The 11,434-nt window shown below is 39.7% G+C and overlaps 2 protein-coding genes across 4 annotated transcripts in view; one reads left to right on the top strand and one right to left on the bottom strand.

The window, feature by feature from the left end:
* Nucleotides 1-3,490, top strand: part of LOC131790022 (golgin subfamily B member 1) — a 28,882-nt gene extending 25,392 nt beyond the window's left edge. For both annotated transcript variants that reach the window (XM_059107203.2, XM_066166302.1), the window contains 7 exons: nucleotides 433-662; nucleotides 754-1,536; nucleotides 2,204-2,271; nucleotides 2,477-2,525; nucleotides 2,652-2,730; nucleotides 2,892-2,943; nucleotides 3,351-3,490. In XM_059107203.2, coding sequence (XP_058963186.2) covers nucleotides 433-662; nucleotides 754-1,536; nucleotides 2,204-2,271; nucleotides 2,477-2,525; nucleotides 2,652-2,730; nucleotides 2,892-2,943; nucleotides 3,351-3,462 — 1,373 coding nt within the window. In that variant the 3' untranslated portion in view covers nucleotides 3,463-3,490. The remainder of the gene's footprint in view (nucleotides 1-432; nucleotides 663-753; nucleotides 1,537-2,203; nucleotides 2,272-2,476; nucleotides 2,526-2,651; nucleotides 2,731-2,891; nucleotides 2,944-3,350) is intronic.
* Nucleotides 1-11,434, bottom strand: part of LOC131790057 (protein-glutamine gamma-glutamyltransferase K-like) — a 30,582-nt gene that overhangs the window by 15,072 nt on the left and 4,076 nt on the right. Inside the window, exons 5-17 of one of the 2 annotated variants that reach the window (XM_059107234.2) lie at nucleotides 11,276-11,406; nucleotides 10,706-10,894; nucleotides 10,019-10,279; nucleotides 9,389-9,507; nucleotides 9,021-9,128; nucleotides 8,713-8,893; nucleotides 8,210-8,345; nucleotides 7,490-7,593; nucleotides 6,449-6,694; nucleotides 5,933-6,217; nucleotides 5,250-5,410; nucleotides 4,955-5,097; nucleotides 4,064-4,373 (exon numbers count right to left, since the gene is read on the bottom strand). In XM_059107234.2, coding sequence (XP_058963217.2) covers nucleotides 4,223-4,373; nucleotides 4,955-5,097; nucleotides 5,250-5,410; nucleotides 5,933-6,217; nucleotides 6,449-6,694; nucleotides 7,490-7,593; nucleotides 8,210-8,345; nucleotides 8,713-8,893; nucleotides 9,021-9,128; nucleotides 9,389-9,507; nucleotides 10,019-10,279; nucleotides 10,706-10,894; nucleotides 11,276-11,406 — 2,215 coding nt within the window. In that variant the 3' untranslated portion in view covers nucleotides 4,064-4,222. Of the gene's footprint in view, nucleotides 1-4,063; nucleotides 4,374-4,954; nucleotides 5,098-5,249; nucleotides 5,411-5,932; nucleotides 6,218-6,448; nucleotides 6,695-7,489; nucleotides 7,594-8,209; nucleotides 8,346-8,712; nucleotides 8,894-9,020; nucleotides 9,129-9,388; nucleotides 9,508-10,018; nucleotides 10,280-10,705; nucleotides 10,895-11,275; nucleotides 11,407-11,434 lie in introns of those variants that run through there. The other variant, XM_066166354.1, reaches the window with a different exon arrangement.

Below are 11,434 nucleotides of genomic sequence, written 5' to 3'. Positions count from 1 at the left end.
TTAAATAAAGAATGATCAGCACAAATACGTGAGAGTGATCACGTGGTCGAATTATCTCATGCGGAAACGCGTCTTGTGTTCTAATACTTTTGAAGGATTCTTATTGTAAGCCGTACACTGCGAGCTTTGTAATGGTCTAGGCGATTCTTGTAGGTATTGTCACGTTGACTGAGAAACCTGTTAAATAATTTAAATTACTTTTCAGTAGTTTCAGCTCAGTAAACGCCTCTTAATCATTCAACAGTAATCATTGTGTCGTCATTTTGTAGTGTCATTGTCAGACAAACTTGATGTGTTCTTCTTTCATTTAGCGAATACTGAAATGTTTATTTGCTTGGGTTCAGAACAGAAGACATCAGATATAGAAAATGGCTTCGGTGAACAATTTAACGGTAATTTACAGTCATATATTGTTTTTGGTGTTTTGTACAGGAGAGTTGGAAGAAAAAGAGAAACAAATTCAAGAACTGCAGCTACAAATTGAAAAGTTAACGACCGACCTTGCGAACGCTGCCGAGAAATTTAACAGAGACGTTAACCAAGTCGTTGTTCGAGAAGAAGCAATGAGGCGGGAACTACAAAATAACCTCGACGCCAAAACCGAAGATTTTGAAAACCTTCGAGAGCAGTTTACGGCCTTGAAGGAGGATAATGCAAAAGAGGTTCGTGTACTTGATTGTAATGTCTATTAGTAACGATTGCTGGGGGAAATAGCACTGTCCTTTGAGCTATGTTTTTATTTTTATGTTGCAGAAGGAACAGCTACAAGGCGAACTCGCTGAAAAGCGTCAAATCATAGACAAACTTAACGAAGATCTAAGTCAGTTTAGAAATGGAGTGCAGAATAAGTCTGACGAAGAAAAGTTATACGAGGAGCTCCAAGCCAACTATGAATTACTGGAAAATGGTAACAACAAACTTCGCCAAGACTTGTACATGACAATGAAAGGGAAGGAGAATTTACGAGTGAAATTGAAAAAGGACTATGATCAAATCCTATCGTCCTTAAAGCTGGACCTTGAGCAGAGTCGGCATCAAAATCTCGAAAAAGAGAGATTTATTCACAACCAAAGAGTAGAAGTCGAAACTCTAGTTAAAGACAAAGAATTACTAGTTGCCAAACTCAGAGACACCTCTGGTGTGACGGAAGAAAACGTTCAGAGGTCTGGGGACGATCTTACCGATGGGGATGACATTGTGGGTGAGTTGAAGAACGAGATAAACTGGCTCAGAAAGGAATGTCAGGACTGTAGAATGGAAAAAGACAAATTGTATACGAAGTTTCATGAAGTGACGGAGGCTCTTAGAGGAGAACTTGAGAAGTCTCTAGGCGAGAAAGAAAACCTAACTCAAAAAACTGAAGAAACTCTTCATCAAAATAGAGATCTTCAGCAGTCGTTAATTGAAAAGCAGTCGGCGCTTACCAAAGCTAAAATCCAGTTTGAACACATTGGAAAAGGCTGGCGAAATGATCTCGATGCTGCAAGAACGGATAAAGAGGAGGCTTTGAGACAGCTTGGAGAACTTAGAAACCAGGTAAGTCTGAACACTAATTGATCGATATGCGCTAGAAGAAAAACATTGTGGCCAAACTGTAGATACGTCAGAACGCACTTAAACTAATGAGCGGTAAACCGAGATCCCTTGGGGCATTTAAGTGCCAGGCGTATGCACGTCCCATCTTCAGTGTCGGGGGAATTGCGGCGTGGAGACGGCTGATAATGAAGACCAGGAAGCCATGATCTTGATATATTGAATACGGAGGGGAGGGGGGTGGGGGAGAGAACGTCTGCTTGAGCGACAGAAGATTAAAAAAATGAATAATGTGACGGGGAGAATGAAAAATACAGGAAGAGGTTAAGGGAGGCAAAGAAGGGGAAAAGGATTGTGGGAGAAGGGAAGATGTGGAATGAGACAAAGTTGAAATGAAGATTTTATCGCAAGTTAAAGTAAAAGCGCGCAACTTTTGAAGTCCATTCGCTTAGTTTAATATTCCCTCTTAACTTGAAATAATTGGTTGTCGGTTACTTTTTAACTAGTCAATTTTTCTATTGACTTTTAGTCAAAGCCAGTCTGTTCAAGAGATTTTAAAGTGGGGTAAAATGCGCAACAATGCTAACAATCAAGGCAAACGTCCGCCTTTTAGCACAAGTGTTGACCATTTGAAATGTTGGATTTTATGAATTCACCCCCTTTTTTTCAGAATGTGACTATCGATATGCCTGTTGACGAGGAAGGAGCTTTGGAGACCATAGAGCAACTCAGAGATCGGTACGACACGCTTCTCCTCGTCTGCTTTAAGCAGTGGCAAATGTTTCCTTTGACTAGTTTCATTGTTCAAACATTTACATGAATTCTTGCTAATATACTCATCATCTTTGCTATCAACTTTGCTAAGGAAAATTGACTGTAATTATGACTTAAAACGTTAGTGTGAACTCATTGTTAAGGCTATGTTTTGTTTATCTTTGTGCAGGTTACAAGAGATGGAAGAGTTATACGAAGCTAAATGTCGCGAAGGAGAGGTAAGAACGCTTTTTCTTTCGGGCTTGTCGTGGAGATCAGGTGTCGTGTTTATTGCTATAGTTTCATATCATGGATCATGCTCTGTTTTCCCATTCTCTATTACATTTCCTTGTTCTTGTTTCAAGGTTTCCCTGCAAATCGAAGAAGTTGGAAGCCCTTCAAAGGAATCTCTTACAAAACACCATTACCCTTCACCATATGTCAGTAAGTGGCTCTGTGCGTGCGTTTATAATCATCGTAGAAAGCCAACCTTGATTCTGCCTGGCTTCAAAATTCTAACTCCTGGAATTAGTCAAGGTCGCTCTCCACTTAAAAGTTCATCGTTTCTTGACTAACGAGAGTATTTTCTGTGGCTTGATTTACAGGTCGCCAATCCCGCTCTTTTACAAGCCAATTAGGACGCTATTTTAAACGAGGGTATGTACTCTGGGTCATGATTCACCCACGTGTTTTTGCCTTTTAATGTAATTGATATAGGGGTGGCAACACCTACTTATTTGAAGGTCTTGAGTCTAACAAATTTGCCGAAGTTTTTACATCCAACTGTGTTGAGTTAGGAACTTTCCGGCAGCCACTTATTATTGGCCTACGTGACATTTGAATTCAGAAAGGAAGGAAAAAAGACATGAACTAAACCACGAATTTGATAACTCAATTTACCAAAGTTTTTAGATCCAATTGCGTTGATTTCGAAACTTTCCGGTTGCCACTTACACGTTAAGACATGAACTACACGAAAAGTCATGAAAAGACATGAACGAAACAACTTTTGAGGATCATCTCATGTGATATTTTAATTGACGTTATTTTTGTTTCATGTGCAGATCTTCTCTCTCCTTGGGCAGGCCCCGTGGATTCCGAAAGGCAGCCCTTGCTTTGTACTTAGTTTCTCTTCATCTGTTAGCTTTTTTGTATATATTTAAACTATTATTTTAAGATTTAATGTGTATGTTGTGAGGAGTAGTAATAAAATTTTAAGGATCGGAATTCAACCTCACTTCAGACAAATAGGTGTGTAATAACGTTTTAGCTCACGGATTAAAGTAGTATCGGAAACATGCAACTTGATAGTTAAGACGCCAACTTTGAACTTTGGTGTAAGCAGACCTGCAATGGGGGTAAAACCGCGATTAGGTAGTTGCAGATAGATGTTCAGCTCACAAACAGACGTAGTAAATTATCTTTCGCGTTTTAGATTAATTATTTTTAAGCTGACGCTGTTTCATTTACTGAAGAGCTTGAAAAGCTCGCAATACGTCATCATCGTCATCATCATCACAATTATCGTCGTCATCGTCATTACCATTATCATCAGATTAGACATAATGAAGTTTTAGTCCAGGATGATTGGGTTGATACATTAGTTAATGAAAGAAATAAAAGAAATCGTCGTTATTGATATAAGTATTCAAGTCAAAATAACAAATTATCACAACTCCAAATAAAGAAGGGAATTTGATTTTTTATGAGGATAAAATTAATGTAAGCATTTAATGTCTGGAATAAAATAGCTCAAGTTAACATGAGGGTGTGATGGTGAAGATGAACTTATACACTTATGGGTCGCTGTGTTTTATAAAGGTACAGATGAGCCTCCTACGTCTATTTAGTAATTTGCTCTTCTTTGCGGACGGTTTTTATTTTTTCTCGAATAATTTTGTAACCATCGGCATCAAACGCCTTGAAGATGTAAAATTTAACGTGCTTCTGGTTCAGAAACAGTACACTCGCCATGAACATCAGTGAGTTCGTTAGACTGGAAGCTGACAGCGATGTGATGCTTTCCTTTTCTGGCTGCTGTGAACTTGGCAGTGATCTTGGCTTCTTCCTTAGAACCCACAGGGCCCCTATGAATTAGGAACAATTTTCTAAAGTCAACTTAAATTCTGTTAAGTTAACAATAGGGAACCCACACCCCGCATGCATTTTAAGAAGTCTAATGAGCAAGATCACTTCCTAGGAGATAAGATATAGGGAGACTGCGTTTGCAGACTGCTCGAAATTCTATTTGTTTATTTATTTGGCTATTGGTAAAGTTCGTTCAATTATTTTAGTAAATCTTCCGCGATGAGCTGCGATTCAAGTTTTGGTTGAGGTCATTGCGCTGGCCACTTGGGGAGAGTTTTCCCACATCCCTCTTTCTATTAATGACACGAATACCGGTGCGGTTTGCTAGCCTGAACAAAGTACCGCGGCGACCTGCCAGCTATGGACTAGCATTCCTCGGAGAGGGATCGCAATGCTGCTAGTCACCCAAGGTTGAAAAACCAGGACTCTGGTGATATTGTGGAGTTGGCCCATGTGTTAAGTCATCATGATTACGGAAATCAAATTCTTACTTTTACACTCCAACCTGCTCTAAGTGCCTATGGGTGCGTGTTTTCAAATTACACGCGGACATAACTTCTGCTGAATAGCTGTTACTTACTTGCAGTCGACCACAAGTGACTTGGGTTTCATACGAGTGGCTTCCAGATGGAATTGTCCTTTTGTTAGGGGTATTGGCAAAGGGTTCGTGAATGACGCGGTTACCTCAACTTCTTCACCAATCTTCACTTGCGATGACGATGCCTAAGTGAAGAAACAAAATTAAGAGTGTAATACCTTCGAAACTCAACATTGGTTGAGACTACTGAGCGAGAATCCAAATTCTGCCATGGAAATGGCATTAGGACAAAAAGCAATTAACCCGCAGCCAAATTCTTGCAGAGTTGATAACCCACCGTAACTTCCAGCGCGGGTTTGGTGAGCTCCACCACATCCTGAGCAGCAAAGGACTGACCTGTCTCTTCTACTAAACCCTTAACGTACAACTTAATGGTGACATCCGCTCCTGTCTTGGTGATGTAATCTTTGGGTTCAATTTTCAACTCTAAACGTTTCTCTGATGAGAGAAAATTGAAATGTTTACTTATACGGAAAGTTATGGGTCGTGGAGACATGTTTGCTTCTTCGTCGAACTCACTCCACACGAGTATAGAATATAAAATGGAGGACCAGTATTTTTTCTTGAGTTGCTGTAGCATGAACTCTGCCCCAACAAAAATTACCCGCACCCACCCAAGTTATCAATAGAAATGGTAGTGAATTTGTAAGCTAAGACGATAAGCTTCATTATTGTAGGACTTTGCTTGGAGGCTCCAGGATAGCAATGTAATTATATTTTTGTTTCCTTGGCTCATGCACTATTTCGATTCGGCATTGCTCATTCAGGCAGTATGTAGCTTGCATGTCACATAACTAACCCTGTCCAATACTCGAACTCTCCAAGAGTTTCCTATAGCTCAGAAATACTTCCAAGCATCCGATCGGTTAAACTGTGGGTTGAACTTCGTCCCACAGTTATAACAAATTATTTTCACGTCTTTCACATCTTTGCGTACTTCTACAATCCGTGAAAACTTACCTGCTTTGGAGTTTAATAGGAACTGAAGCTTGTATGTTTTCAGTTTCTTAGCAGGAACATCAGTGTAATGACTTAAGACAGCTGTAAAGTTAACCTTGATGTTTCTCGTATTTTCTGACTTGTTTTCCACGACAACGGCGACGTCAAAACTGTTGCCCATGTACACAGTGTCTCGCACGTCGAGACGAAATTCAACATCCTCGCTTTGATATTGGTAAATTTCGTGTTCGGTGCGGCTGCTAAACTGGAAGGCATATTTGACAGCATTCCTCTCTTCTTCAGAACCTGTCATAATCACATGGGTGTTAAAATTCCTCAAGTACTTAAAATCAGACTGGCTAGCACATTTCGTGCTACATGTGTGACCAACAAATCCAGCGGCTGTCTTGAATGAATGACCGACATTTCTGACTGAGTGGTTCACTGACTGACTGACTCACTGGCTCAATGAAAGTCTGTCTGCCTTTCTTCCTACATTTCTTTTTTGTGCCTAATAGGCAGGAAAAGAAGACCAACCTTCAGGATATTTATAATCGTGGGTGATGTCCTCTCTTTCTTCGGATCCGACAGCCTTCGTGCTAATCGAGTTTCCAACATACTTCTTGTCCACGGAAAAAGCTTTCATTGAACCATCAGATTTCTTGACATTCCAGTAAACACGATCGCCATTTACTTCAGCGAACACAAAAGCAGTGTCGTAAGGAAGGTACACTTCTCCTTTTTTAACCGCTTTTAATGATGCAGGACCACAGCGAAAGACACCTGAAACAGATGAAGTAAATCAGTCTCATGAAGAATATAACTTTGAAGCATAAGCACTCACTTTCGAAAAAAGGAGTTATCATATTTTTTGGCGGGAATTAAGGGCATGGTGAGGTGGCTCTGAGCCTGAGATTTATATCAAATCCTCCTCCCAGCACTCTCTTATATCTGCGCTTTGTACATCGCCAACTGTTGTGCCCCCAATCGGTTAAGAGTCTGAGTTCTAATACCACGTTATTTCAAGGTTGACCGTTAAGACAAACCACATGAAAACATTTTAAATTGTCCAACATTCAACTAAAGAGTAAATTGCAAATATACGTGAAATCTACGCAATGAACTTATGTGCATTTCATCGAAAAGTCATCGGACACTGTTATCTGAGATAAAGCTTTGTAAGCAATCGTAAAAACAATAATGGAATTTGGCTTCAAAACCGAAGCTGGGAGGTTACATGCATCAAAAGAGTTTAATAACCATGCCCACTACTATAGAAGTCTACAAATAAAAATGTTATCGTTTGTTTCAAGCATGGGACAAAGAAACAATTTTGAAATTTTTAGAAACATCCAAATATAAGACCCTCCAATTTCGAGTACAGAGACCTCGATAATACCATAATCTCTAATTATTTGTTCATGACTAACGTTCGGTGCGATGCAAGGATCAACAATGTCGAATTAAGAACCTGACATACTTAGGGCTTAGGTCAACCAACGGGTCTTTTATGACTCCGTGGTGAAGCAATCGAGAGCCAGGCGTAAAGTTAGTGGTAAAGTTCCTTTACTGCCTTACCTTCACTTGTCTCTTGGGGTGTGGCATCATGCACCTGCCATCCATCATGACCATCTGGCAAATCTGGACGCTTGAACCATGATTCGTTCCACACATGGTAGTTCCTGATTGAATGAAAAAAAAAGGAAATCGATTTGAGGAGTTACTGCATGCATACCAGATCAGTATTCGGTGTGTATGATAGATACTACCGATTTGAGAGATTCTTGATCTCGACTGGAGGAGGTATAAAGCACTGTTTGCATTGCTAATCAAGCGTATCACTGTCTCCAGGTTTCCATAGCATGAAGAGATTAAAGGTAACGCCACTCTTCCTGGATGGGATATTGGTTAGCAACTTCCGGGTTACCAGGAGCATTTGGTCAAGTTTCAGTAATAGTTAGCTGTAACCGGCCTATGATTGTGGGACCGAGTGAGGTATTGTGGAATAAACATTGAACTGTCCAAGAACACTATAATCTCTTTAAAGATACAACTGCGCGTTGCTGAAGTTTTTGGTTACCATAAGAACAACGCTTATATTCTAGACTATAGATTTATCTCTGGTCTTCAGAGTAACCTATCTATACACTCACTCGTTCCTAGAAAGGGCACGCTACTTCAACATCTATGAACTCAATATTCCTTTTCTTTTTTTTCTCCCACGCTCCAATCTAACCACGAAACCAAAAACTTAAATGGAAGACGGTTACTACGCTTTCAACCAGAAGCAGCACATACCACACTGAGTCGTTCATGTGAGGGATGAGATCTCCCTCCTCGTCAAAATGATAATCGATCGTCATGCTGCCATCACAGTCGTGAGCGGAATCAAAATTCGTCACGCTTCGAGTTGGGATTCCTAGCGCCCTTAGTACTAAAACAATAAAGTAAACAAAAATATGTTTACTATGGCCCCATGCCTGATATCATATAACACGTTCTGGCTTAATTGAGCCTTAATTGTTTTTATCTGCTAAACCTTAACTTCCAACGCCCGACACCATGTTCAATTTTCTTGAAGAAGTACATGTATAAAACGATATCCCTCAAGTATTTATAAGTTTTTTTCGCTTTCAGTTGTGTGGGTTTTACTTTCAAGTGCAGAGGGGAACTAAGGGTCTTACATTTTCTTGCCTATGGCAATCATAATCTGTACCAATCACAGCCCCTAGCCGAATGCTAGAGTAATTACAGAAAGTATGCCGAAGTATTTATTATACGTCATTGTAAAATTCTCTTACATGCTGTTACTAGTCCAGAGAACACCCAGCATTGTCCGTATCGAACAGTCTTTTTTGTTCTCCAGAACTCTTCCAGAATGGCAGTGCTTCCCGTCCAGGCCAGCGGTGGTGTTGTTCCTTCAGGGAATTTATTGGACCAACGTCCAGACAAAATCCCACCGTCCTTGTCGTTTGAGTTGACCTGGGGAAGACATCATCCACATTTATTTATCTAATTTTCTTTAACGGTAATGAGGTTTTCATAACGTTAGCTATGATTTTTCTAAGTAAGTATGAAAGCGTGCACTGAGGCAAGTATTTTGACTCACCATTGCTGATATTGTACGCACAACATGGATTGGGCTGGATCGCGCGATACAGGAAAGCTCAGCTTTATCCAACAGCCACAGTGCACAGTTTAAGGCAACATCCTCAAACTAAAAAAAATGCTTAAAAATATATGTCATAGAATAACATACGAGGCAATAATAAACTAAAATATAATAGTCAGTGTCATCGGCAGTAGCACTTAGTTTGTCAATAATTTTTCAACCAACCGAAACAGGTTATTTACAAATCTCACCCGCCATGTGCCTGTCCATATTTACCATTTTGGCGTCAGCCAGCTAAGACTTATTTACTCTTCTTCATATGACACCTGCAATGTGGGATGGTGAAAAGTGATATTAATTCTTACCTGACCGAATGCCCAAGGAATTTTTTTGAACTGCCCGGAAATCCCTCTCCATATGTAGCCAAAATCCTCCATGACATATTCATTATGATGTTCATTATTTTCCATGAAGACTGTATCGTCTACCATATGAGAAAGAAAGTAAAATTTGGTATCCAATAAAGTCTCATCAAAATCTCAGAAAGTTGAAATAACTGTAGGAAGCTGTTGCTCTTTAAAAAGCTAAACATACTAAAAGAACTGAGCTATCTATGGGGAATCTACAGGGGTTCTTCGCACACTTATACCCGTCCGAAAAATAACCATACACAAAACGAAGCGCCGGGAATCAACTGTTCTCACCAAAGCTTCGCCCTTATATTCTTTAATCATGGGAGAATTTTAAGGTGCGTAATTTCATATCCTTCTATCAAATCTATTGAGCAGAATTTACCTATAGCATGTGCAAGCTAGCTATTTGCTTCATTAAAGGTGAGATGCAATTCTGGGTTTCTAACGTTAACTTTCGTCGGAACAAACTTTCTTTGAGTAGGAGTAATGTTCGGGAAGAGTTCAGAATTTTGGAATCCAAAGCACCAGAATAGAGTTAACTACCTCAAATGACGCTATAAACTGAAATGAAGAAAAAATCACCCGAACACCAAGGATTAAAGAGCACACAAATCTGCTCCTCGACTTTGTGTCGAAACAAGGAGTCATCTCCAGATGAGGCTGTGCTGTTTGTCTCGATGAGTACGTCATATCGACCAGTAATGGCTTTTGCTGATGACATGATTGACAGATGGACTGTGTTTCCACTGGCTTCCTTGACCTGCATTCCCCACTGATTTGTGGTGAGGCTGTCTTGAATTGACACCCGTATGATCGATCCTTTACTTTCCTGGGGTCGTTTTCCTGAAGAGGCGCAAATAATATTCAGAAATACGTGAAACAGCTATGTTAATGATAAACTGCTTAATCAAAACCGTAACAAAATTCTCGAACGTGATTGGTTATCACCAACTAGATTTGAGTTATCTGTTGTTTTTCTAAATGAAAACGTATGATCGATGAATAGTTTCTTTCTCGAATTTTGTCATAGTTTTGATTAATTGGTAACAGGACTTCGTGTCGTCCAATTCTTTCTGTAATCATACTCGTAATTAACAAAATATGATTACAGACTGAATTGGGCTCCACTCAGTCCTATTACCATTATTAATCAAAAGAAAAGCAATATTATTTCTTGAGAGAGGGTGAACAACGATCGCTGATTAAGTCATAAGCATTTAAATGGGATCAATCAAACAGAAGCTAGAATACACATTGAAAATCCTTTACCCGTAACAAACTGTACAACTATGACGTCAACTTCCGGGTGATAATCTCTGTTAAACGTCACGGTGAAGTCAAACTCCTTTCCCCGTCTGACTATCAATTGTGGTATCTCGTAGTCATCAGTTTTATGAGCTGTCCTGTTTTCTTCGTGGTTAAAATCAACTGTCACAGGTTTTAACTGGGAGTCTGCCCCTGTCGGAAAAAAAAAAACAGCGAAGAGTAAAGAGGTGGCAGAGTCAAGTGATGAGAAAATAAAATTGCGAACTTCGTGACTATTATTTGAATCACATAAATAGTCTGATAAGTTTGTTCATCCATAAAAATTCTCCTACATAACATCTCGGTACTGGTATTTTATCAACGCTGTTTGACAAAAGACCAGTTTTTCCCGTCTCCTTTCAGTCCTGCGACAAAGGGGTCTGATAAAGAAACTTTTTAACTTCGCTTTGGGATACAGACCCATAAGTACACAGAGGAGGGTCATCACAAGCCTTACTCTAACTTTGAATCAATAAAAATCCTTAAATCCTTGAAATTACCGAACAGAAAATCTCTCAATCCTCAATCCTGTACCTTGCTTGTCATTTCCCGTGTCAATCCTTAAGGCACCATTTCTCTCTCGGAAATCTCTATCAGATATCAGATTGATCCTACCGTCCAGTCCCTCTCCCAGACCAGAGCTGGAGCTGTTGTTTGAATTCTCTCTATCATATCCAAATTTAACAAAAACAT

The sequence above is a fragment of the Pocillopora verrucosa genome, chromosome 1 (assembly GCF_036669915.1).
Source record: "Pocillopora verrucosa isolate sample1 chromosome 1, ASM3666991v2, whole genome shotgun sequence".
Classification (NCBI taxonomy): domain Eukaryota; kingdom Metazoa; phylum Cnidaria; class Anthozoa; order Scleractinia; family Pocilloporidae; genus Pocillopora; species Pocillopora verrucosa.
This window is presented reverse-complemented; position numbering and strand designations above follow the sequence as displayed.